The sequence below is a fragment of the Theropithecus gelada genome, chromosome 3 (assembly GCF_003255815.1).
Source record: "Theropithecus gelada isolate Dixy chromosome 3, Tgel_1.0, whole genome shotgun sequence".
In the NCBI taxonomy this organism is placed as follows: Eukaryota; Metazoa; Chordata; class Mammalia; order Primates; family Cercopithecidae; genus Theropithecus; species Theropithecus gelada.
The window spans coordinates 160,449,037-160,472,565 of record NC_037670.1 but is presented as its reverse complement, the minus strand read 5'-3'; the positions used below and the strand labels follow the sequence as shown (position 1 = coordinate 160,472,565).

The 23,529-nt window shown below is 36.3% G+C and overlaps 1 protein-coding gene and 1 non-coding gene across 2 annotated transcripts in view; one reads left to right on the top strand and one right to left on the bottom strand.

The window, feature by feature from the left end:
* The window catches only part of MTPN (myotrophin), a 49,531-nt gene that overhangs the window by 15,000 nt on the left and 11,002 nt on the right, over window positions 1–23,529 (top strand). The window contains exons 2-3 of the mRNA XM_025378515.1: window positions 10,471–10,584; window positions 11,412–11,495. Of these exons, the coding sequence (XP_025234300.1) occupies window positions 10,471–10,584; window positions 11,412–11,495 (198 nt within the window). The remainder of the gene's footprint in view (window positions 1–10,470; window positions 10,585–11,411; window positions 11,496–23,529) is intronic.
* Window positions 1,339–1,445, bottom strand: LOC112621858. The gene has a single exon (XR_003118795.1). It is a non-coding gene; the product is annotated as a U6 spliceosomal RNA (small nuclear RNA).

Here is a 23,529-nt window from a genome sequence, read left to right as displayed (position 1 = left end):
TTTTTTTTTTTTTTTTTTTGAGACAGTCTCTGTCACCCAGGCTGGAGTGCAGTGGCTGGATCTCAGCTCAGCTCACCGCAAGCTCCGCCTCCCAGGTTTACGCCATTCTCCTGCCTCAGCCTCCTGAGTAGCTGGGACTACAGGCGCCCGCCACCTCGCCCAGCTAATTGTTTTTTTGGGGGGGGATTTTTGTATTTTTTAGTAGAGACGGGGTTTCACTGGCCAGGATGGTCTCGATCTCCTGACCTTGTGATCCACCCGTCTCAGCCTCCCAAAGTGCTGGGATTACAGGCTTGAACCACCACGCCCGGCCGTGCCTAGTATATTTTTGACCATTAAAATTTTTTTTTCACATTTTCATATTTTGCTTTTAGGTATCTCTCAATAGCAGCTTCTGGTTGGCAATTTGTTTGCTTCTCTTGTTGTTGTTGTTTAACAAAATTCGAGATTCTTCTTTATCTTTAAATTTGACGTTAAGAGCCTAGCACATTGAACCTGTAATCCCAGCTACTGGGGAGGCTGGGACAGGAGGATTGCTTGAGCCCAGGAGTTCAAATCCAGCCTGGACAAGGCAGTGAGATGTTGTCTCAAAAAAAAAAAAGAAGAAAGAAAGAAAAAAAGAGGTATATATCTCAAACTCTCTCCAAATATCATTGCTATAGATAGTTTCTCTCTGTAGTCCTCTGGAATTTGGTGGTCTGAGGAAGCCACAAATATGAGACCAGTCTAATTTAATTTTTTTGGCATTAATGTGATTTTGACTTTTTAATTTTGGGGGTCTTTTTGCTTTATCTAAAGAAATTCTAAAACTGTATTTTTGGGAGGGGGAAAATCAACTGAATTTTTGCCTATAACACAGTGAGTTCTTACAATCTGTCGGCTCAGGCCTTTCCTGAGTTCAGAAAACTTTTTAAAACTTTCTATTCCCGTTCTGGTTCTGTATCATTTGTAAGTTAGAACTTTACACTCCTAATACCAATCATCTTTTTCTTTAAACATTTGTACGACTTTATTACCTCGGTATTCTGGGAAAATTTCTTAAGTTTGTTCTCAAGTCTTTGCTTGAGTTTTCTTAATTTGAATAGTGTTTCCCAACTCTACTGACTATGGTACATATTTTAATTTTGCAATTGCAGTTTTAATTTCCTTGCTATATGTCACTTTCTCTGCAGCTTCCCTTTCCTATCAGCCTGCACCTCAGTTTGTTTACTTTGTGTGTTTGCCTGTTCTCTTCTTAAGACACCCTTACTTATTGAGCCCATGTCTTTTGGATTCCATTTTGATTACTCTGTAGATGTTTTCTAAAGTTAAGTTTTCTTTTTTTTAATTAAAAACCAAAAAAATGGGGACTGCTTCATGAATTTGCGTGTCTCCCTTGCAGAGAGGCTGTGCTAATCTTCTGTGTATCGTTCCAATTTTAATATATGTGCTGCTGAGGCAAACACTGAAGTTAAGTTTCTTATATTAAATCATTTCAGAGGTATGTATTTCCTTAGAGTTTTTTTTTCTTTATTTTCTTTTTCTACTACATTTTAGAGGAAATAATTTTCAATATATTTCTTTTGCCCTTTGATTAGTTTTTATACACCTACCTCCATATTGGTTTTCTTCGTTACCTATCCTTTAAAGGGGAAATACTATCCAGAGTTAGGGTGTGCTAGCAGTTAGGATGTGAGGATTGCCTCTGACCACACTTAAAACGTGCTTATGTACTAGAAGAATCCTAGTGCTGGTGGTTCTTTTATGTTCTCTATTGCCTAAGGCATAACTTCATTACATTGTTTAAAAAAAACCATGAAATCATGAAGACTGAAAAAGATAAATTTTTTTTTAAAGAAAAAAAGTATTAGGCTTAGCCCAAGCTTTATTATCTCTTCATGGTAGCTTGATTAGACCCCTCCCAGGCTGGGCTACATCTCCTTTTCTGTATTCCCAAAACAAACTCATAGCCTGTACCGCAGCTTTAATCACTTGATATAATTTAATCACATTGTATGAATGGTTTACTTGTTGTCTTGCCTTTTATGGCTACAAATTCCTTGTGGGGAATGACTCCTTTTTCATCACTATCTCAGATGCTTGCCACAATTCCCAAAACTTTATAAGCTATCGGTAAATGTTTCATGAATGATTGAGTAACCAAATTGATGTCTTTGGAAAATATTAGAATAAACCATTTAATAAGCATAAAATACTAGAAGGAAAAAACAACTTGGCATTGTAAAGAGGAAAGTATACCATATAAGTTTCATTTCATTCTGTTGTTGCAGTAAAGCAGGAGGCAATACACTTCGTTTATCTTGATCTTAAAAAAACAGATGTTCCATTAAAAAAAAAAAAAAAAAAAGCAGATGTTCCTCCTGAATAATACTGACAAAGTAGAAAAATCTTCCCTTGCTTGTAGTACTGTTAAAAAAAAGCAAATAACTCAGTGGGGATAGCCAGGTGGCATATATTAAGCTCTAGGGATATTCCCTGTACAGCCAATAACATTGCTTTCAGAAATTAGATCTAAGACGTGTTCTATTTAATATTTAATTTCTCTTCTCTGGATTAAAAATAGTTGATGGCACACTCACCAAATTTTCTTGAGAATAATATCATCAGGTTGAATCAGTGAATTTCACCATTTATGTTCTTCAGAGTCAGCTTAATCTAATTCTATACTTTACACTCTTAACATCTTAACCCACCCAAGAATAGGTTTCAGTAGCAAAGCCAGGCATAGGCAATGAGTGTTAGTGTTTCCACAAAGTACATAATCAACCCATAAGTACTTTTCCCCCAAACTCCAAGGCAAAGTGGTGTCTGTGACCCTATTTTAGGGACATTAAAATACAGAAAAATGTGTGCTTTGGAATCAATGAAATATGGAACTGTTATGTTGTATAAAATAAGAATTTTAGTGTTACAGGATATTTGATATTTATTACATGTCTAGAATTAGGATAAGTAAACTATGGTACATCCATTTGATAGAATATATGTATCTTTCAAGAACGATGTCTCGTGAAAGAATACATAGTGTGATGACAACTTTTTAAAGTAGCTATTTTCATAGAAAAGGATTAAACACAATTATAGCAGAGTGGTAACAATGGTTGCATTTTGGATGGTAGGCCTTGCTAAAATAATTTGTAATTTCTAGATTTTATTTTATAAGTGGGTATGTGGTGGCAATGGGGTGGTATATAACACTTATCAGGGGATCAGTTAGAAATCATGCTATACGGATTTTCTTTTTTTGAAGTTTCTAGACTGTTATAAAGATAATCTGAAATACTTACTGAAATTTGAATGTTTCAAAGATATCCTTGGGGAAATGATGGGGAAGGATCATTGGCTCAAAGTGTCATGAACTAAATCAGGGATCAGCACATGATAGGTCTCTCTGACCCATTAGTGACTCAAATTCAGAATAACAGCAAATCAATGAAAATATTTAGTTTAGTTACAGTGTGTTGTGACTGCTAAACACAATTAATAACCTAATGTAAAAATAAGAATTGCTTATGCTGTATGTCTGCAAGGGACGGAACCATAACTCGTAAACAGTGAAGTTTCCAGTACTGAGAGCAGGAATGGACTGATCAGCAAGGTTCTGAATTACCTTTCATTAGAGATACTCAGTTATAGGTTGGGCAGACACAGGCAAGGATTGAAACATAGAATGGGTGGCTGAATGAGATGACATTCAGAGCCCCTTCCAACACCGAGATTGTATAACTTTCAGAGACCCTAATAACGTTTTTAAAATACCACTTTTTGAAGTAATAGCTGTTTGGTAGGCAACAGGTTGCATTGTGACAAAGCTGTTGTAAGTGTCTGTGGGAATTATTAAAATAAGACTGCTATGCACAAGTCACCCACAGACATTGTAGGCAGTATATAAACAAGTAAGACATTGCTGTTTCATTGTCCTTTCTTTAATGAAGTTTTTATTAAAGTATATAAATAACAAATACCTGATCGAATAGAGGTAAATGTAATGAGATACATATAAACAAGAACTATGAGGATTAAAGGAAGGCAATTATATATCAAGAATATTAGGAAAATACCAATAATATTTAACTTTTTTAAGTTGAAAAACCTGTCCAGTGCCCAATCCTAAAATGCCACGTGTCTTAGTCAGTTTAGGGTTGTTATAAAGGAATATCTGAGGCTGAATACTTGATAAAGAACAAGGTTTATTTGGTTCATGATTCAGTTGTCTAGCAAAGCTTAAGATTGGGCACCTGCATCTGTGAAGGGCCACAGGCTGCCTCCACTCATGGCAGAAAGTTAAGGGGAGCCAGGTGTGGAGAGGTCACATGGTGAGAGAGGAAGCAAGGGAGGGAGGAGGTGCCAGGCTCTTATTAACACCAGCTTTCACAAGAACTAATGGGATAAGAACTCACTTATCCCGCACCTAGTGAGAACATTAATCTGTTCATCAGAGATCCCGCTCCCATGACCCAAACACCTCTCTTTAGGCCCCCACCTCTAATATTGGGATCAAATTTCAACATGAGATTTTCCTGGACACACATCAAAATTATAGCACTACGCTTTGGCATTGGAATAAATGATACAATAATTAGTTTCTCCTCTGACGTGGAACTCACCAACTTATTGATGTAAACTGGTCATGCATTGTCACTTTTTTTTTTTTTTTAATTTTTTAACAGTAAGAGGAATTCAGGTTAGGACCGAGGAAGACTCAGAGAAGCTAATCTCAGTTGCGAGAATGTAATCTTAAGACCTTTCTTGGGTTCCATTTGGTTTAGAATTTCACATAGACTTTCTCCTTTCCACTATAATCTAAATCCTCATCTTACTCTTAGAGGCACCAGAAGTCAACCCATCCTATAGCGTGTTATGGTTTCTATGGTGGTTCCAGATAGAGTGTATGTATTTAATTTAAACTACTCACCAGAATATGCTATGAAGTAGTAGAGTTTCATATGTGTATTATGTGTGTACATTACGTATGTTACTTACATATATGGAATATACCATATTTAGAGAAAATAATAGCTTCAAAACAACTTAGTATGTTTTAATATAATACAGTCTAGGTTGTGTATTTAATAACTGACAGACTTCATTTTGCAATGAAAGGAAAGAGTTTTAAGAGTAAAGGTAAGCTTTGTATTTGCAACATGGAGACCCTTGACCTCCGCATAAATGGTTATGGTAATAGTGTTGAGGGTGGAAGCCAAATTAGAGTGGACGGTGAAACACTGGAGATAGCAAATATAGACAATCGTTTTGTAAAGTTTAGCCCTGGAAGGGAGGAAAGAGAACAGTAACTGAAGGGCAGATGTCAAGTCCAATGAGAGGTTGCTGCTGTTGCTTTCTTAGTGGAAGAGCTGTGAATGGCACATGCTGGTGAGAAGGAGCCAATGAAACAGGAGAGGTTGAAAACACCATCAAGAAAAGAAATAAACATGAAGTTTCCCCAAAAAAAGAAAGAAGGGACGATATACAGAACATAGGTGAGGGGTGGCTTTTGATAGGATGAGAGGATGGGTCAGTTCCAAAAAGGTGTGGTAGAAGTTCATGAGGGAGATCATGTCTGAAGGCAGTCTTCTGTATAAAGAAGGATATGGGCTTATCTGCTGAGAATGAAGGGGAAAGAGAATACAGAAAAGTCTAAGGTCTATAATAAGTAGAAGAGGTTTAAAATAGTCTCTGTGGAAAGTGGAAGAGCCAGAGGAAAAGGAAAACATGTAACATTTCCATGTGAGCTAAGGAACGTGTTCGGATTGCGTATCTCTCTTCTCTATCCCCAGAATTTGGGAAAGAAAATTAGGGTTTTGTTTTTCTCTGTAGCCGGTAACGTTTTATGAAGTTAGAATGAAGATTACAGAATAGATGACTTTATCTCTGCTGATGTCACTAAGGCCTAGAGTATAGGCTGGAGGCAGGGAAGAAAGGAACTATATAGAGCACTATCTTCCTTTCCTATTTCATCACTACTGTTGGACCTGCCACCCATCAAGACTGCTGAAAACCTGGTGACATTGTCATTCAGCACGCCCTAACCATGGGATCTGCAGATAAAGACAGCTTTAATTCTTCCTTTTCAAAATGGATGCCTTTTATTTCTTTTCATGCCTGGTTGTACTGATTAGAACTGCTAGTGCAACACTGAAGTTGTAAGAACAGACATCGTTGTCTTGTTCCTGATCTTAGGAGGAAAGCATTCAGTCTTTCACCGATTAAGTATGATCTTAAATGTAGGTTTTTTGTAGGCCAAGGAAGTTTCCTTCTTATCCCAGTTTGCTAAATTCTGATGAGAAATGCATATTGGGGTTTTTTTTAATCCATTGAGATGATCAATCATATGGCTTTCTCTGTTTGTTAGAATGGTAAATTATATTCACTGACTTTTTGAGTATTAAATCAACCTTATTCCTGGGATAAATGCCACTGGGTCATGGTATATCATCCTTTTTACATAGTGTTGGATTACATTTGCTAAAATTTTGTCTAAAATTTTTCCATCACTTTTCATGAGGAACATTGGCATACAGTATTTTCTTATAACATCTTTGTCTTGTTTTAGAATCAAAGTAATGCTGAACTCATAGAATGAGTTGAGATAACATCCCATCTCTTCCATTTTCAGGAAGAGTGGGTAGAATTGGTATTACTTCTTCCCTTAAATGTCTGGTAGAATTTACGGTGGTGCCATCTGGAGTCTGAAGGTCTCTTTGTGGGGAGGTAATCTGTCTGTCTGTCGACCGATATTGGTACTTTGTCTCTTCGCCCTTTTCCTGATGACGTTTGCTAGAGGCTTATCAGTTGTATTGATCTTGAAGAATCAGCTTTTGATTCCTCTCATTTTTCTGTTTTCTGTTTCTTTGATTTTTACCCTGATCTTTATTCTTTTCTCTTGCTTATTTTGGATTTAATTTTTTTCTAGTTTCTTATGATGGAAATACAAAGATTATTCATTTGAAATCTTTCTATTTTTCCAGTACAGGCATTTAGTGCTGTAAATTTCTCTATAAGTACCACTTTGCTAAGGCCCTGCTGACAGGGATTTTTTTCTGTCAGTCACACAAAGCCTTTTCAGTCTCATCATCTTTTTGTCTGCTAAAATAAGAATTGTAATGTAAATGTCTGAAGGGATAAAGGAGAAAGTTTAAACTCACAGCTCCATTTCATAGGCATTTTGCACTCGTATTAAAAGTGCAAGGGAGGATATAACATTTTTTATTTTTTGAGACTGACTCTCGCTCTGTCGCCCAGGCAGGAGTGCAGTGGTGCAATCTCAGCTCACTGCAGGCTCTGCCTCCTGGGTTCACGCCATTCTTCTGCCTCAGCCTCCCAAGTAGCTGAGACTACAGGTGCCCGCTACCATGCCTGGCTAATTTTTTGTGTTTTTTAGTTGAGACGGAGTTTCACCGTGTTAGCCAGGATGGTCTCTATCTCCTGACCTCGTGATCCTCCCACCTCGGCCTCCCAAAGTGCTGGGATTACAGGCATGAGCCACTGCACCTGGCCCTGGAGGATGTAACATTTTTGATTCACGGAAGTATCTTTAACAAAGATCTTATTGATGATTTATTGCACTTGTTTATTTGCTTTGTCTCACTCTAAAGTCTCGTCCAGTTAATCCTGTCCAGCTAATATTATTAGAAAGGAAATGTTAATAATGGGAGGAAAACTAATTTTATCTGAATTGCCTTCCTTGCCTCAACAACATTTTTGTAGTTGTGAATAAAGACTAAGGTGGTGTGCCAGTTTGCCCTTCCTATTTAAATTTGATTTTGAATATAAAGAATGTTACAATAAATAATGTCTTTAATTATTCATATTTCATTATACAGAAACCTGCCTTAATCCTATTTTGAATAATCTTTTATATCTAGTATAAGCCAGTACCAGGAATCTACAAAAGTAGTAGTTAACCTTTATTAAATATAATAGCCTTCATTAAACATTTATTAAACAATGTGTCAGGCACTATGCTAAACACTTTGCATGAGTTATCTCTTCTAATGAAACACTGAAACCCTGTGAAGTGTCGGTATTTCTATTCCCAATTTAAAGATAAGGAAACTAAAATTTAGAAAGTACCTGGTCTCTGGTCCCACAACTGAGTGGTAGAGTTGGAGTGCTAACCTGGTCTCCAGTGATTTTAGGCACATTATACATCCTTATATATACCTTATATATATACATATTACATGTATATACATTATGCATTCCTTCTATATCCTGATTTATAGGAGGCCCTGTTGTAATGCATATATCAGATACTGACCTAAGTAAACAATCCATTAGAAATTATTGCTTTGAATTATTGAAGTAGTCTTAGATTGTTTTATCATCTAATATTTCAGAATAGGAAAATGCTTTCTGATGAAACTCTTGATCCTCCAAAAATATATATATTTGAAATACACATGTGGGCTAGAATTTGGAAACACTATAATGTAGTTCCCTTGTGCCTCACTGACACCATTGGTTACTATGGTAGACAGTTGATATCACCCTTCTCTCAGAATGCTTAAAAATAAGTGAATTCATATTTGAGTATACCTATTGTGTACATAGATAATACTTATAGATAATAGCTAACCATATTTCTATATTAGCTAATATGATATTTAAGTGCTTTACATGAATCATGTAGTTTAACCCTAACAACTCCATGAGCCATAGGTACTGTCATCTCTGCACATAGAAAGTAACTTGCCCAAGGTCTAATGGTGATGGAGAACCTGTTCTTAACTCCCACATCGTACTGTAGGAAAATGTAAAGAAGAAAACATATAATTTCTACTGTCAAGGAATTTGCATTCTGTTGGGAAAGAAGGCGTACACAAAGTTGTAAGGGTACCATATATTTAAATACTAACTGATTCTTGTGAGTTTTACGAGAAGGAGAGCTTACTATTACTATCATGGAAAATTTCATAGAGTAAATCTTAAATTTGATTGAGGTTTGTAGGACCTATAGTATTTAAATTAATGGGAAGGTAAGTGACAAAGGGGGGGGGGAGTTTGGAGTGTGTGTGTTTGAAAGAATGGTTTATAGTGGCTGTAAAATGATAGGGCTCTGAACATCTTGGTTCAGGGTATGGCTTGATGAGTTGACCAAAATATGCTAAGTGAGTAATAAAATTGTTGAGAAAATAAACTTTGTTTGTTTGAGCCAGGGTCTCACTCCTATAACCAAGGCTGGAGTGTAGTGGCAGGGTCATGGCTCACTGCAGCCTCAACTTCCTGGGCTCAGGTGATCCTCCTACCTCACCTCCCAAGTAGATGGATCACAAAAGCATGCCATCACGCCTGGCTAATTTCATGTTTTTAGTAGAAATGGGGTGTTGCCACGTTTCCCATGCTGGTCTTGAACTCCTAGGCTCAAGTGATGCACCAGTCTTGGCCTCCCAAAGTGCTGAGATTACAGGTGTGAGCCACCACACCCGGCTGAGAGGATAAACTCTTTAGAATGTTTTGCTCCTCAGTAAAATCTGAACTCTCCTAAGAGGGAAGGGGCAAATACTGAAATAGAAGCAGCATGTTGGTACAGAAAGAGAATGGGTTTAAATCTCTGTTACTAGCTGAACCACAAAAAGTTATTTAACCTCTTTCAGCTTTAGACTTTTCATATATTAGATGGAGGTTTTCTCTTCTTGGGGTAGTTTGAAGATTAGAAATAATGGGTGTACCACAGTGCCAGATATGTTGCAGCTGGTCCATAGAGAAAGTAGTCATCATTTTTAGTCTCTGTTAATCTTCAGTGAATGAAAATGACTTTTTTAGACTTAAGTTCATTTTTCTGGCACTATACCTCCATTCATCACCAGGATTGTCATGTTCTTCTGAAAGCCCCGAGGTCCTTTTTTTATAGCACTTGTATTTTGAAATTATATGTTTAATTATGTGATTATTAGTATCTGCCCCCCAACCCCAGATGGTAAGCTTCATACAGTCAGGAGTCATGTCTGATTTTGCTGACCACTGTCTTCCTACTGTCTAGCACAGTGCCTGCAACACAATTGGACTTTACTGCATGTTAAATGAAATAAATTCTTAATACCTAATACTGAAATTACATTGTGATATTGATGACTGCCTACATCAAAATGGGAATACTTTCTTTGAAGAATTAAAATACATGTAATATGAACTGTGTAAAACATCAGTGCTTGAACTCACTAGTCTTTTGTGGTCACATATTGACATTATGCTGATTGAACTCCTTAGAAATGGAAGACAGTAATGTATTTCATTACATTTATCATTGTTGTATATTGTTTTCAGCTTAACTAATCGTGGCTTGAATTTCCATCATACTGTATGTTAACTCTTGTGCAGAATTTCAAGTTTTTGATTATTTTATTTTGCAAGAAATGTTAATTGTTTCATGAAACACGGCTTTAAGAAAGTAAAAATATCAGGTGCCTCATTTCACTTCTTCAGTCTTCCATTCATATAAATATTGTTTTCATTTGCTTTTCTTATAAGGGAGAAGATGTCAACCGGACACTAGAAGGTGGAAGGAAGCCTCTTCATTATGCAGCAGATTGTGGGCAGCTTGAAATCCTGGAATTTCTGCTGCTGAAAGGAGCAGATATTAATGTACGTAGAGGACATGATCATTCTTGAAAAAAATTTCTGTTAATATGCTATAGGTAATTGTTTTCTATAGATTATAAAATAGTTATTTGTAGAAACTTCATTTTAAATAAGAATACAGTCTGAATTATGCCAAATTGCCTATAACTTAGAAATACAGAGGTGGGATTTTTAAAAATAAGCCAAAAAAACTGACTTTTTAAAGCTGACAAAAATTGAAGGTTAGGATGTTTCCCCCATGGCTGTTGCTTTTCAAGTTCTAAAGCTTGGGGAGTTAGCACTATCTGTGGGTAACAAATGGCTATGATGTAATAGAGCATAAGACTCTGCAGTCATAGGCTAAATCTGAACTGGATTATTGGACAAAGGTCAATGGGCAAGTGGTCAGAAAAGTGCAGTCATCTTCCAACTTCAGCCTTTTGTAGCTTCTGTATTTCAAGGGATGCCATGCTGTCTGGCCTTTTTACCTAGTCATTGGCTGTGTTTTACCCCGTCTTCCCTTACTGGACCACACTGGCATTTCTACAGTTGTGGGGAATCAAGGCTTAGAGAGGCTAAATAACCGTACCACAGTAAGTGGCAGAGCCAAGATTTGAGCTGAGGTCAAAGCCCTGCTCCCTATGCTCTACTACTCCGACTCCTAAGGAAAGACATTGCTCATGGGCCTGGGTCTCTGGTGGCTCTAAGAGACTAGACACTTGACTCTGTGGATTTATTTATTTATTTGTAGAAAGGCAAATAGGTAAATCTAGTAAGAGTTTTCTAGTTAAAACTAGAAAGTAGGAAGAAATGAAAAATGGATAAGGTTATCTCTGTTTATTATTTCGTAGGCTCCAGATAAACATCATATTACTCCTCTTCTGTCTGCTGTCTATGAGGGTCATGTTTCCTGTGTGAAATTGCTTCTGTCAAAGGTGAGGTCAATTGCTAATTGTATTGCTTTTTCTATTACTGTGTGTAAGCCAAGTATTTGCTTGTTAATTTATTTGAATTTTGTGTGGCAGCTGGGACAGAAAACTGGAAGCAATATACAAAATTGAGGTCTAATGCTTGCTACTCAGAATAGCCCCTAAACTGTTAGCAGTTTGTGGTAGGTAAGGAGCTTGGTGAATATAAATCATCAGTCTCCTTTGTCAAGAAAATATTTTACACACACAGAAATCAGCTTGAAATAACCATTGTACTTGATGATATAGAAGAATGTCATTTTGGACAGTAACACTTTGTGGACTGACACCAGGTTCATACACCACGCTTTGAGTAGCACTGGTTTGAAATGTATACATTTCATTTTCTGGAATATATACCAAGCAAAATGGTTTAGAGGTAGTTTGCTATAAGTAAGGACTCTCCAAGTTACCTGGTTTCTTGATATGCTTAAGATAGTGGTAAATTCGGAGTTTTCCTACCTTTTTTGTCTTTGCTGTTATAAGCCCTTAGATGGAGTTCAAAATCCAGACTCAGAAATTAACCATTTAGTTGCAGCCATTCTAGGTGTATTAGATGGATCCTACAGATGTTGGAAAGCAAGAAATCTTCAGAAAATATTACCAGTTACAGTATTATCACTAGTATTTAATTCCAGCCTTGTCATTTTATGACCATACTCTGGAAAGTGTTGTTTATAATATTTCATTTGGGATCTTAAGCCCTGCTAAAAGAAGCAAGAGAAAAACAGAAATTAAATGAGTAGATGTATATAAAGCATTTTGCCACAGCGCCTGATACATAGTAAGTACTCAATAAGTAGTAGCTTTTATTGTAACTAAGGCTGAAGAGGATTTTATGCTTTGTAGTGTCAGCTTCAATAAGATACGAAGAAAATTGGGAAAGAAGATAGCACATTTATCTCAACACTTTATTGACAACTTTGTAAAGACATGGTTCTAAACACAGTTAATTTGAGTCCTCTAATGAGAACTAGGGTTTTTCTATGCATAGCTTCATGTTAACCACAATTGCTGGATTTCTTTAAATATGTTTGTTGTTGTTTGGGTTTGGGTTATATATCAAGAGCAATTTTTATACCTTACTGATATGAATGATGCATTTGTCCAAAAGCCAAAATAAATGGAAATATTATTCTTTGCCACTAGTGGATCCAGCATCTGTGATAGGGTGTGCTCACAAAGATTTCCAGTCACTGTCTTTCTCTTTACTCTTCATCCCTCCCCAAGATCCGTGAAAGGATTACAAAGTACCCTTGAAAACTGCTAGATAATTTCATCCCTGGGAAATATTTTTGCTTACTGTATCAAAAACAGATTTGCTGTTTATGAAAGTTTTATATAATTTCAACGTTGTATTAGTTAGGACTCTGTCTTGCAAGTAACTGAACCCAGCTCAGACAGGCTTAAACAGTAAAGAGATCTTATTAATTTATATAACTGTACAGTTGAGGCACAGCTTGACCCTGTATTTAAGATACATGACCATGATCTGATTTTTTTATTTTTATTTTTGGCCTGTCTCAGGTCTCTTCCTCAGCATTGGCTTTATTGCCATGGCTTCAGCCTATCTGCTAGCTCTCAAAAGAAATGGAGGACTCCCTCCTTACCCTTCTTTCCCTCTCTTTTCCTGACCTTTTCTTCACCCAGCCAAGGGTTTTGTTCTCTGAAAATAAAAACCTCCATGGGATCATTTTTTGCTTAGGTCCCTGGTCATTTACTCTATGAGCTGCCCTCAGTGTACTCTTTCCTTCTAACCATATCTCAAACTGTAGATCAGAACAATTTTTCTTTGTGTTAGACCTCTCTCTCCTCCTAAGAAAAACAAAACAGGATGTAATTTTTATGCTATAGAGAACCCAAACCATTGTTCTGTATTACTTATTCCCAAAACATGAGGCTTCAGGTCATTGAGACCTTGTGGTTGTAAGTTTCCATTGTTAAAGAGTTGAAAACATTAAATGAGTTCCTGAAAAGTTGGCTTGATTTGCATGTACATTAGGCCCTAAGATGTCATCCCAGAAGGTTCTCTGTGTGTGTTCTGTGTTACTAAATTATTGATTGTGAGTTGTCTTACTTTTAACTAGTTTGTTTTTTCTTTTGCGTATGCCCATTTTGTTCTTTTGTGTCTGAACCTTGACTTTTTTTAGACAAATAAGTGACATTTGGAGATAGCTATGTTGGTAGCAGACCATTTGTAACCATGTAGAGCTTTTGTATTATATGAAAGAGATTTTCTTCTTACCTTTTTGAAATCAGCATAGTACATTTTAGTTCTGCTTTTTCAAAATTAATTACTTTGATTTTATTATTGCATAAGCTTCTTTAATGGATACCCTGTAGTTTTGTTAGGCAGATTTTTTTTGAAAATTGATTGTACACTTTCAAAAATTCTTAGTTGTTAAAACAGAGCTGTTCCAGTGCATCTTTTAAAAGTTATAATCAGTGTTTATATTAAGTCTAGTTTGTTCTACCTTTTATCAAAAGTAGAATTCTTATGGATTATTATGACTTCACTTGAAAAGACTTGGTTTAAGAACTTTCCAGATTCATTGACATTTCCAATATATTATCCAGTTGATTTATCCTTAGCATAGGAAAAAAGGCAAAATAATAAACAGGGATTTAGAAACTCAGTGTACAACTAATGGGGGAGAAATCAGAAAAACAAACATGATTGCTAGAATATTTGAAATCAAACTTTATATGATATGCTGTATCATTTATAAATTATAAACCCAAATACTTAGGTATTATTATCTCTCTTTTATGGACAAGGAAACGATTTATCTCAGGGTGGTCTAACTGCTTGAAAGTCAAATACACTGCAGTGGAATCAAGATTTGTTCCAAGATGTAGGATTCAGCAGCCTTTGTTCTTACTATTACTTGAAATTGCCTTTCAGAATTACTGTCAGGACAGTTAATGAGAAATGGAACATGTACATATCTGCAGGTAAAAAGACTTGTGACCTCATTTTTAATTGGCAAGCTGGTAAATGAGAAAAATGTAGAGATCAACAGATGGGAGGCTTCCATTTCCAAGTTTAGGTCTGAGCACATTCTGTGGTATTCCCTTTTTGCCCCCAATGACAGAAAAGACGTTTTTAAACTGAGTTGATCAGTATCTACTTTGGACCAGAAGAATTGGATCCATCAAACAAGAAATTATAAGGAAACCTTGAAAGACAGAAAACAGGCAGGGTAGGGCCAAAGAAGAAATTCCCAAATATGAGCAAGAGAGTATTGTTGCAAATGGTAAGAGCTGATCCAAGGCCACCAGAGGTGCCCAGTACCCCCAAACAACAAATGGAGTGATAACTTGGATGCACTTCAGGAAGAAGCAAATTAAACCCAAAAGGAAAGACTGAGATGCAAGAAGGGGAATGATAAGCAAGAAGTTCGTATGAATTAGTATGTGGATAACTCTAAACAAATACTTAACACTGAAGTTTTTTAAAAATAAGCTGGAACCAAATAAGGTAAATAATATGAGATGATCAAAGCTTCTGGTATTTTCACTGAATCCAGAGTACCTGAGAAACATGGTAAAACTAGCAAGAAGAAACAAGGGAAAGGAGGCAGATAATGCAGCCTCAAGAAGCGTCCTAGAAGAGGTAGCAGCAGCAGAGGAATGAGAGTGTGAAACAGACACCCATAATAGAAAAGTAGCAACTGACCAGTACAGCAGTCTGTGGAGAGACCAAGCCCAATGCCTGTTTTTATCAAAGCAGTAATAGGCAGCCTGTATAATCATGTGTCATTTAGAATTATAATTATCTCAGTGAAATAAGGTTCCCCTTTGTTTGCCCTAAAAAAATCTTAACCAAGAAGTTTTTGGAATGAAAAGGGCACTTAAAAGGTGGTATTAAAAAGTCCTTCAGTTCAAAAGTTGGCACACTTTTTCTTAGGCATACCCTTTTTGCAAAGGTGTGCCTTTGCAAACCATATGGTCACTGACGTAACATTGCCACAGACAATACATAAACGGATGGGCATGGCTGCATCCCAGTACAACTTATATACAAAAACAAATACCCAGGCCATAGTTTGCCAACCCCTGCTCTAGCTCATAAATAGTTTGGAATTTATAAGGCACATTGTTTTAAAACCCTGACCCTCAGTGGTAAGATGATGCTTCCTAAGTGCTACAAGGTGAGTGTGTATCCTTCTGGATGCTTTTATTAGACTATGCTAGCACTTTTTTTAATGTAGCCAAACAAGAGTTTATAGGACACTTATCTGGGATTTTCATTGTTCATTACTAAACTGGTCTTTCTGATTAAAATCTTAAACGCTTGAATAATAGCAAGGTTGCACAAACACATTAGAAGGGGGCTAAACATGAAATCATATTCTTGAATAGTATTAGCTGATGGACTTTCCCAAGTTCAGAGTTCATTTACAGTAATCCCCCTTTTCTGCAGTTACCCATGGTCATGATGAGTACGTTACTAAGATACTTTGTGAGACAGACACCACATTCCCATAATTTTATTACAGTTAACTTTTATTAACGTGTTATAATTGTTCTATTTTACTGTTATTTCTTACTGTGCCTAGTTTATAAATTAAACTTTATCATAGGTATGTATGTATAGGAAAAAACATAGTGCAGTCATGTGCCATATAATGTCATTTCAGTCAACAGTGTGCTTATGGAGGTGCTGGTGTGAACAAACCTACCTCACTGCTGGTCATACATAATACTTGGTAATGACTATGTTATATGTTTATGTATTTACTATACTAGGCTTTTTATTATTATTTTAGACTAGAGTTTCTTCTACTTATTAAAAAAAACTTAGTGTAAAAGAACCTCAGGCATGTACTTCAGGAGGTATTCTAGAAAAAGGCATTTTTATCATAGGAGTTGACAGCTCCGTGTATTCTCTTGCCCCTGAAAACCTTCCAACGAAACAAGATGTGGAGGTGGAAAAAGTGATATTGATGATCCTGACCGTGTGTAGGTCTAGGCTCGTGTGTGTTTGTGTGTGAGTTTTCAACAACAAAGTTTAAAAAAATTTTTTTAATTAGAAAAAAACTTACAGAATAAGGATATAAAGAAAGAAAATATTTTTGTACAGCTGTACAATGTATTTGTGTTTTAAGCTAAGCTTTATTACAAAACAGTTAAAATGTTAAAAACATTTAAAAGTTTATAAAGTAAAAAAATTACAATGAGCTAAAGTTAATTTATTGCTGAAAAAACAAAATTTTTGTTATAAATTTAGTGTAGCCTAAGTATACAGTGTTTGTAAAGTCTATAGTAGTGTGTAGTAATGTCTTCAGCCTTCACCTTCACTCACCACTCGTCTCACTCAGAACAACCTCCAGTCCTGCAGGCTTCATTGATGATGAGTGCCTTATACAGATGTACCATTTTTATCTTTTATACTGTGTTTTTACCGTGCCTTTTCTATCTTTAGATACACAAATAGTTACCATTGTGTTACAACTGCCTATGATATTCAGTATAGTAACATACTGGATATAGGTTTATAGCCTAGGAGCAATAGGCTATACCATATATCCTATCTGTGTAGTAGGCCGTATCATCTAGGTTTATGTAAGGACACTCTATGATGTTCACACAATGACAGAATCCCCTTGTTAAGTGACATGTGGCTGTATATATTAGGGTTCATTACTGTCTGTGGTTTCAAGGCATCCATTGGAGGTCTTGAAATATGTCTCCTGCAGATAAAAGGAGACTACTGTATTTTTCACAGTTACATATAATTGGACATCTTAATATAGTTTTGTACTTTAAGAAAATTCTTTAAGAGAAATAATAGTAGTTTGCGTATAGCATTAATACACTATCATGTGGCACATTTATTTTCATTTTTTTGTTTGTTTGTTTTTTTGAGACGCGTCTCCCTCCGTCCCCCAGGCTGGAGTGCAATGGTGTGATCTCGGCTCACTGCAACCTCTGCCTCGCAGGTTCAGGCAATTCTCCTGCCTCAGACTCCCGAGTAGCTGGGATTACCGCACCCAGCTAATTTTTATATTTTTAGTAGAGATGAGGTTTCGCCATGTTGGCCAGGCTGGTCTCGAACTCCTGACCTCAGGTGATCCGCCTGCCTCGGCCTCCCAAAGTGCTGGGATTACAGGCGTGAGCCACCACGCCTGGCCTCATGTTGTACATTTCTAATACTAACAATACATACAATATTTAAGATTTTATTTTCTATAATACTCATTAAAATTCCATATAATTTATATAATTCCTTATAATTTTAATAAAGAATTTTAAGAAGTTCAGTATTCCTAATCCTAAGGAATACTATTTCTAAATAATCAACTATGGGGTAGTGTGGGGAAATATCCTAAATATTTACTTCTTTTATCAATCATTTAAAGATGTTATATTTGCTATAATTTAGAATTTAGACAGATAAGCTTTCAGTCATTTATGCTGATGTGTTTACACTCCATGCCTTGTGTGGTATATACTGCTATTTAAAATGACCTCTCAATAGCCTATAGAAATACGAATTTTTATAAATAAATAGGAAAAATTGTACCCCAGCATGACAGAATCAAAATCTCATGAGTTGAGAATTTAATGAAAGTTTCAAAACATTGTAATTAGTTTTATTCTTAGGTTACAAAAATAAGCTGACAGCATACTTGTTATTAATAAGCTATCATTTTGCTACTAGTGATATTTAGCATACTGAGCTATGCCTAAGAGGAGAAAGCCCAAAAGAATAGCTTTTTTGTTTTCCTTTTTTTCCTCTGCTTCTGTGTCAGAAGAATTTATCTCCTCAGGAAGCCAACTCTAATCTTACAACAACAACTATATGTGTATATATATACCACTGATGGTTATGCAACGCTAATTTTAGTGACTCAGCTGCTTCAGACCACTCTGTAAGTTAACTATTCCTGGCTTGAGAACAAAGGTATACTCAACTGCATTCTTACTTAAAGGAAGTCAAAATGTTTTATGTCTTATGTATAATTGCTATAGAGATTAAAAATACTGAAATTCAGTCTGCTGAGGAAATAGAAAAAACCATCTTGTCTGGCAACATTCATGTTTTTGATAAATGTATTTTCTGTGCTTTTTCTTTTTAATCAAGCAGCCAGTTAGTAAAACTTGAATACCCCTCTCAAGTATCAGCATTGTTGACTCCTCAGGGAAGTGGCTGTGGTGCAGAATGTGCTACTTGAATTGGGAATCAAATTGTGTAAGATACAAGGGCTGAAAGTCAGCCCTTTTCAGCACAAGCAAATTGGTGTGCTTGCAGGCAGAACAAATATTTACTTGAATTACTATTTGTTACTTGAATTACTACCATACCTCCAATAAAATCTGAATAGCTTCAGATATTCTCACGCTCACATTTTAGGAGTATTTGGAACCCCAAAATTCTGTTCCATATAACATGGTCAAGTTGGGTTTCAAAAAAGTTTTAGGACTGGTATTCCTCAAAGAACTCAGCAGTGCCTTACTGAATTGTCTGATTTTTAAGAAACCGTGTCATAAAGGGCCTACCAGAATGATATATCTACAAGATTTGCGCCATAAATAACTGAAGAACCAATTGTTAGACTGTTTTGATAGGTTTCACAAATGTCATACCCAAGTATGCCCACTGTGTAAGTTCATTGTTGTTAACTATTTAGCTTTTTTAGACTACAGCACATCATTTTAGCTTCTGTTAGTGATCTATGCTATGTGCTGGGGCGCCACACACCTACACATACACAAGGTTAGTTCTCAGTTCTGCTTCTTAATAACTCTGTGGGTATGAGCAAGTTTAATATCTCAGCCTAAGCTTTCTCTTCTGTAACATAGGCCTGTACTTATCACATAGAGTTGATAGGAGGATAAAATAGCTCACAGTCAGATGACATTTCCAATGTACAAGTACAGTTTTGAGGACTTTGTGTATATTAACTCATTTAATCACCACAGTAGTCTTATAGAGTAAGTATTTTTTTATCCATTTTACCATTGGGGAAACAGGCACAAAGCAATTTAGGAAATTTGCCCAGCATCACAGAACTAGCAAGAAGGGGAGTTGGAATTCAAATCCAGTCAATTTTGCTCTAGAGCCTGTGTCTGTAACCATTACATTATACTGCCTCACAGTATAGCCAAGTACTCAAGTGAGATAATGTGTATAAGCCACTTGTTGAAATGCCGAGCACATCATAAATTCTCAGCAAGTATTAGGACTGTTCAGGATTGATGGGCTTCTCAGGAAAGGAAAGACTTGCTATACGAATGAGGGTTCCCTGAAGAAAATAAGCTTTATGAGAAGAACTTTGTTTCAAGTGTGGACGTACTTTTTCATCTGAAACTTAGGATGTGCCACCTCTTAAGTGATATAACTGCAGCCGGGCACAGTGGCTCACGCCTGTAATCCCAGCACTTTGGGAGGCCGAGGCAGGTGAATCACCTGAGGTCAGGAGTTCGAGACCAGCTTGGCCAACATGGTTAAACCCCATGTCTACTAAAAATGCAAAAAAAATTAGCCAGGCGTGGTGGCAGGCGCCTGTAATCCCAGCCACTCGGGAGGCTGAGGCAGGAGAATAGCTTGAACCAGGGAGGTGGAGTTGCAGTGAGCGGAGATCATACCATTGCACCCCAGTCTGAGAAACGAGAGTGAAACTCCGCCTCCAAAAAAAAAAAAAAAAAAAAAAGTAATATAACAGCTTAGTATCTGAATGTCCTTGAAGAGGAGCAATTTGAAGGCTCATTTGTGCTTTAACCCATCCTCTTAATTCCATGATGAATTTTTCTCTGAAACCTTGAAATGATCTTTCTACTCATGCTAAATATGATTGCTATAGAGATGTTAAAATCATATTTTTACTAGGGGTACCATGAGAACAAATCCAATACCATTATATATGCAACTGAAAATGAACTATAGTTAACTGTTCAAATAAGGAATAAAACGAAACATAAAATGTGTCTCATTGCTCACATGTGTGTGAGTCTCATTTGTTAGTTTTTGTCATTTAGACAAAGTTTGAGCAGCTGCTTGGAAAACTTGAAGTATCTGCCTGTTTAGATTTTTTTGACTGACCTTGGGCAAGTTTCTTAACTGAGCTTGAGAGCCTGTCTACAAAATGGAGTTAACAATGCCCACTTCAGGGGACTGCTGTGAGAAAAATGTTGTTACATATTTGTACTGTGACATTAAAAACTCAAAACTGCTACAAAAAATGTAAGGGATATAACAATCACTGTGTTTTGTATTATATTAGACGTTATAGGGTATCCAGAAATTGTCTTTACTGTCTCCTGTATCAATATGTAAATTAAATATGAAATTAAGTGTACTATGAAATCATCTTGCACCAGTAGATAAAACTGCAAAGTATGTATAATTGTAGGTATTTGAATAATTTTTTAATGTCACTAAATACCAAATCCATTTTTAGTAGTTTCCGAAATTGAGTTATACATGTGAGTTCTATGGTAATGGTAATATTTAAGTATATATTTAAACAGTGTAAGGTTTTAAGATTCTGAATATTTTTCTCATAGTACCAGGGAACTACAGTTGCCCCAAATCATGAGATAATGGAGTTCTTTGTGAGTATAGCACAGTTTCTCAAGACTGTTCTAAAATGCATATAAATTGATTCAGAATAATTGACAATATTCTCATGATACAGTATTACATAGACAAGATAGTATTTTTTAAAAATTAATTTTTCATTTTAATTTGAACGCTTGTGTTCACTAAGGGTAAGATTTCTGTTACTATGACCCAGGTGTGATTTTTTTTCATTTATTTAATATTCACTGAGCATCTGCTGGCTACCAGGCATTATCCTAGGTATTAAAGCCACAGGGACAAATATAACAGGACCCCTTCCTTCATGGAGCTCAGCCTAATTTGGGGAAGATATACCTGTTAACAGTTAATTACAGACTGTGGTAAGTTCCCTAAGAGAGGTGGAGTTTAGCCATGAGTAACAAAAACCCTTACTGCAGTGATCTAAACGCGAAAGTCTGAAGGTGTGCAGTCCAAGGCTAAGTGACTGGCTCCACTGTGTATGTTGTTGCTAGCCCACACTGCATAGGACAGGCCAAAATTAGGTCAGATAGCCACCTGTAGCTTGAAGGGAGTCTGAGGATTTCATTTTTTTTCAACCTCTGTAGTAGAGGAAAGCAAGGAAGAACAGATTGGAAGTGGGTTGTGTCAGATGCTGAGTGAGCTACAGTATTGACCTGTAATCTCCAGGGCACCAGCTGCCTGGGAAATCCCAGCGGGCTTCACAGAGAATCTAACAATTGAATGAGAGGTAATTGGGTGTTTCCAGGGAAAGAACAAAGAATGTCTTTGATCCTTTACATTTTTCGAAGTCTTCATGAGACATTTAATATCAAAAGGAAGTACACACTGTATTCATTTAAATACTGGGCATATAGGAGTTAACAAGGTAAACAGATCCTCTGCTCTTGGACACCTCATTTTCTAGAGGGAAGACAGAGTAAACAGGTATACAAATAAATGTAACTTAATTTCAGGTAGTAACAAGTACTGTGGAGAGGGGGGAAGAAACCTTTGTAAGGGTAAAAAATAACTATTTTGGATAGAAAATTTCTTAAGGGTATTATATACTTTTCTCTTAAGCAGAGTAATGAGTAACGGCATGGTGATTTCCTTGAAGCCTTACCAGCATGCAACCCTCGAGGGGGTCTGTTGAAGTTTTGGTTAATTGTCCTGACACCAGCTAAGCTTTAGCCGGGCTCAATCTTGGTTTCTTTCTTACTATAGTCATGTCAAGCTCTTGTCAGATGTTATTGTTGTTAGTGTGACCATCTTCAGTAGGCCTTGTCTCCTTTCTATTTTCTGTTTCTGATTTTATTTTGACTGAGAAAGTCTGTATTTGAAATAAAAATTTCTGCGTGAGGATGCCAGCATGCTTCTGTGGAATGATAAAGAGCTTAAACTCTGTAAAGCTGTTTCAATGGTTTTTTAAAGTTTTATATTCACATCCTATCAGTTCAAATCAACATAAGGTTGCTGGAATCCTTACCTGATAAGTATCTGTCATAAAACCTTAAACTAGAAACATTGCAAATATTCCTTGAATTGCCTTTAATCCTCCACTGCAGTCTTAGTCCTTTTTGTATTTGATTCTAAATTGCTTTCTTTCCAAAGTGAATTGACCATTCAAATCCATGCTTGCTAAAGAAAATTTTCTGAAGTAATTGGTTATATTCCAAGGGGGAAAGGTATGTGTGTGTTTATGTGTATATGTCGATAGGTAAATCCATATGCATATATAGAGATAACACACAGTTTGCCCTCCATAGCCATAGGTTTTGCATCCATGGATTCAACCACAGATCAAAAATAGATTCAGAAAAAATAATTAATAGCACAATAATTAAAAATAATATAAATTTAAAAAGCAGTACAGTGTAACAACTAGGTGAGCCTTGAACAATGTAGAGGCTTAGGGTTGCCAATCCCTGCACAGTCAAAAATCCACATAGAATTTTTGACTCCCAAAAAACTAATAGCTTCCTGTTGACCGGAAGCATATGATGACATAAACAGTCAACACATATTTTTTGTATGTATTATATACTGCATTGTTACAGTAAAGTAAGCTGGAGAAAAGACTATTAAGAAAATCATTACAAAGACAAAATTTACTATTCATTAAGTGGAAGTGGGTTACCATAAAGACCTTTTGTCTTTATCCTCATTTTCTTTGCTTCAGGTAGCTTGAGGAGGAGGAATTGGGGGTTAGTCTTGCTGTCTCAGAGGAGGAAGAGGTGGAAGGAGAGACAGAAGAGGCAGGCACACTCCATGTAACTTTTATTGAAAAAAATCTCCTTATAATTGGACCTGCACAGTTCAAACCCATGTTCAAGGTTCAACTGTATTTATATAGCATTTACATTGTATTAGGTATTATAAGTAATCTATAGATAATTTAAAATATACAAGAGGATGTGTGTATGTTATACGCAAATCCTAAGCTATTTTATATAAGGGATTTGGGTATCCAAG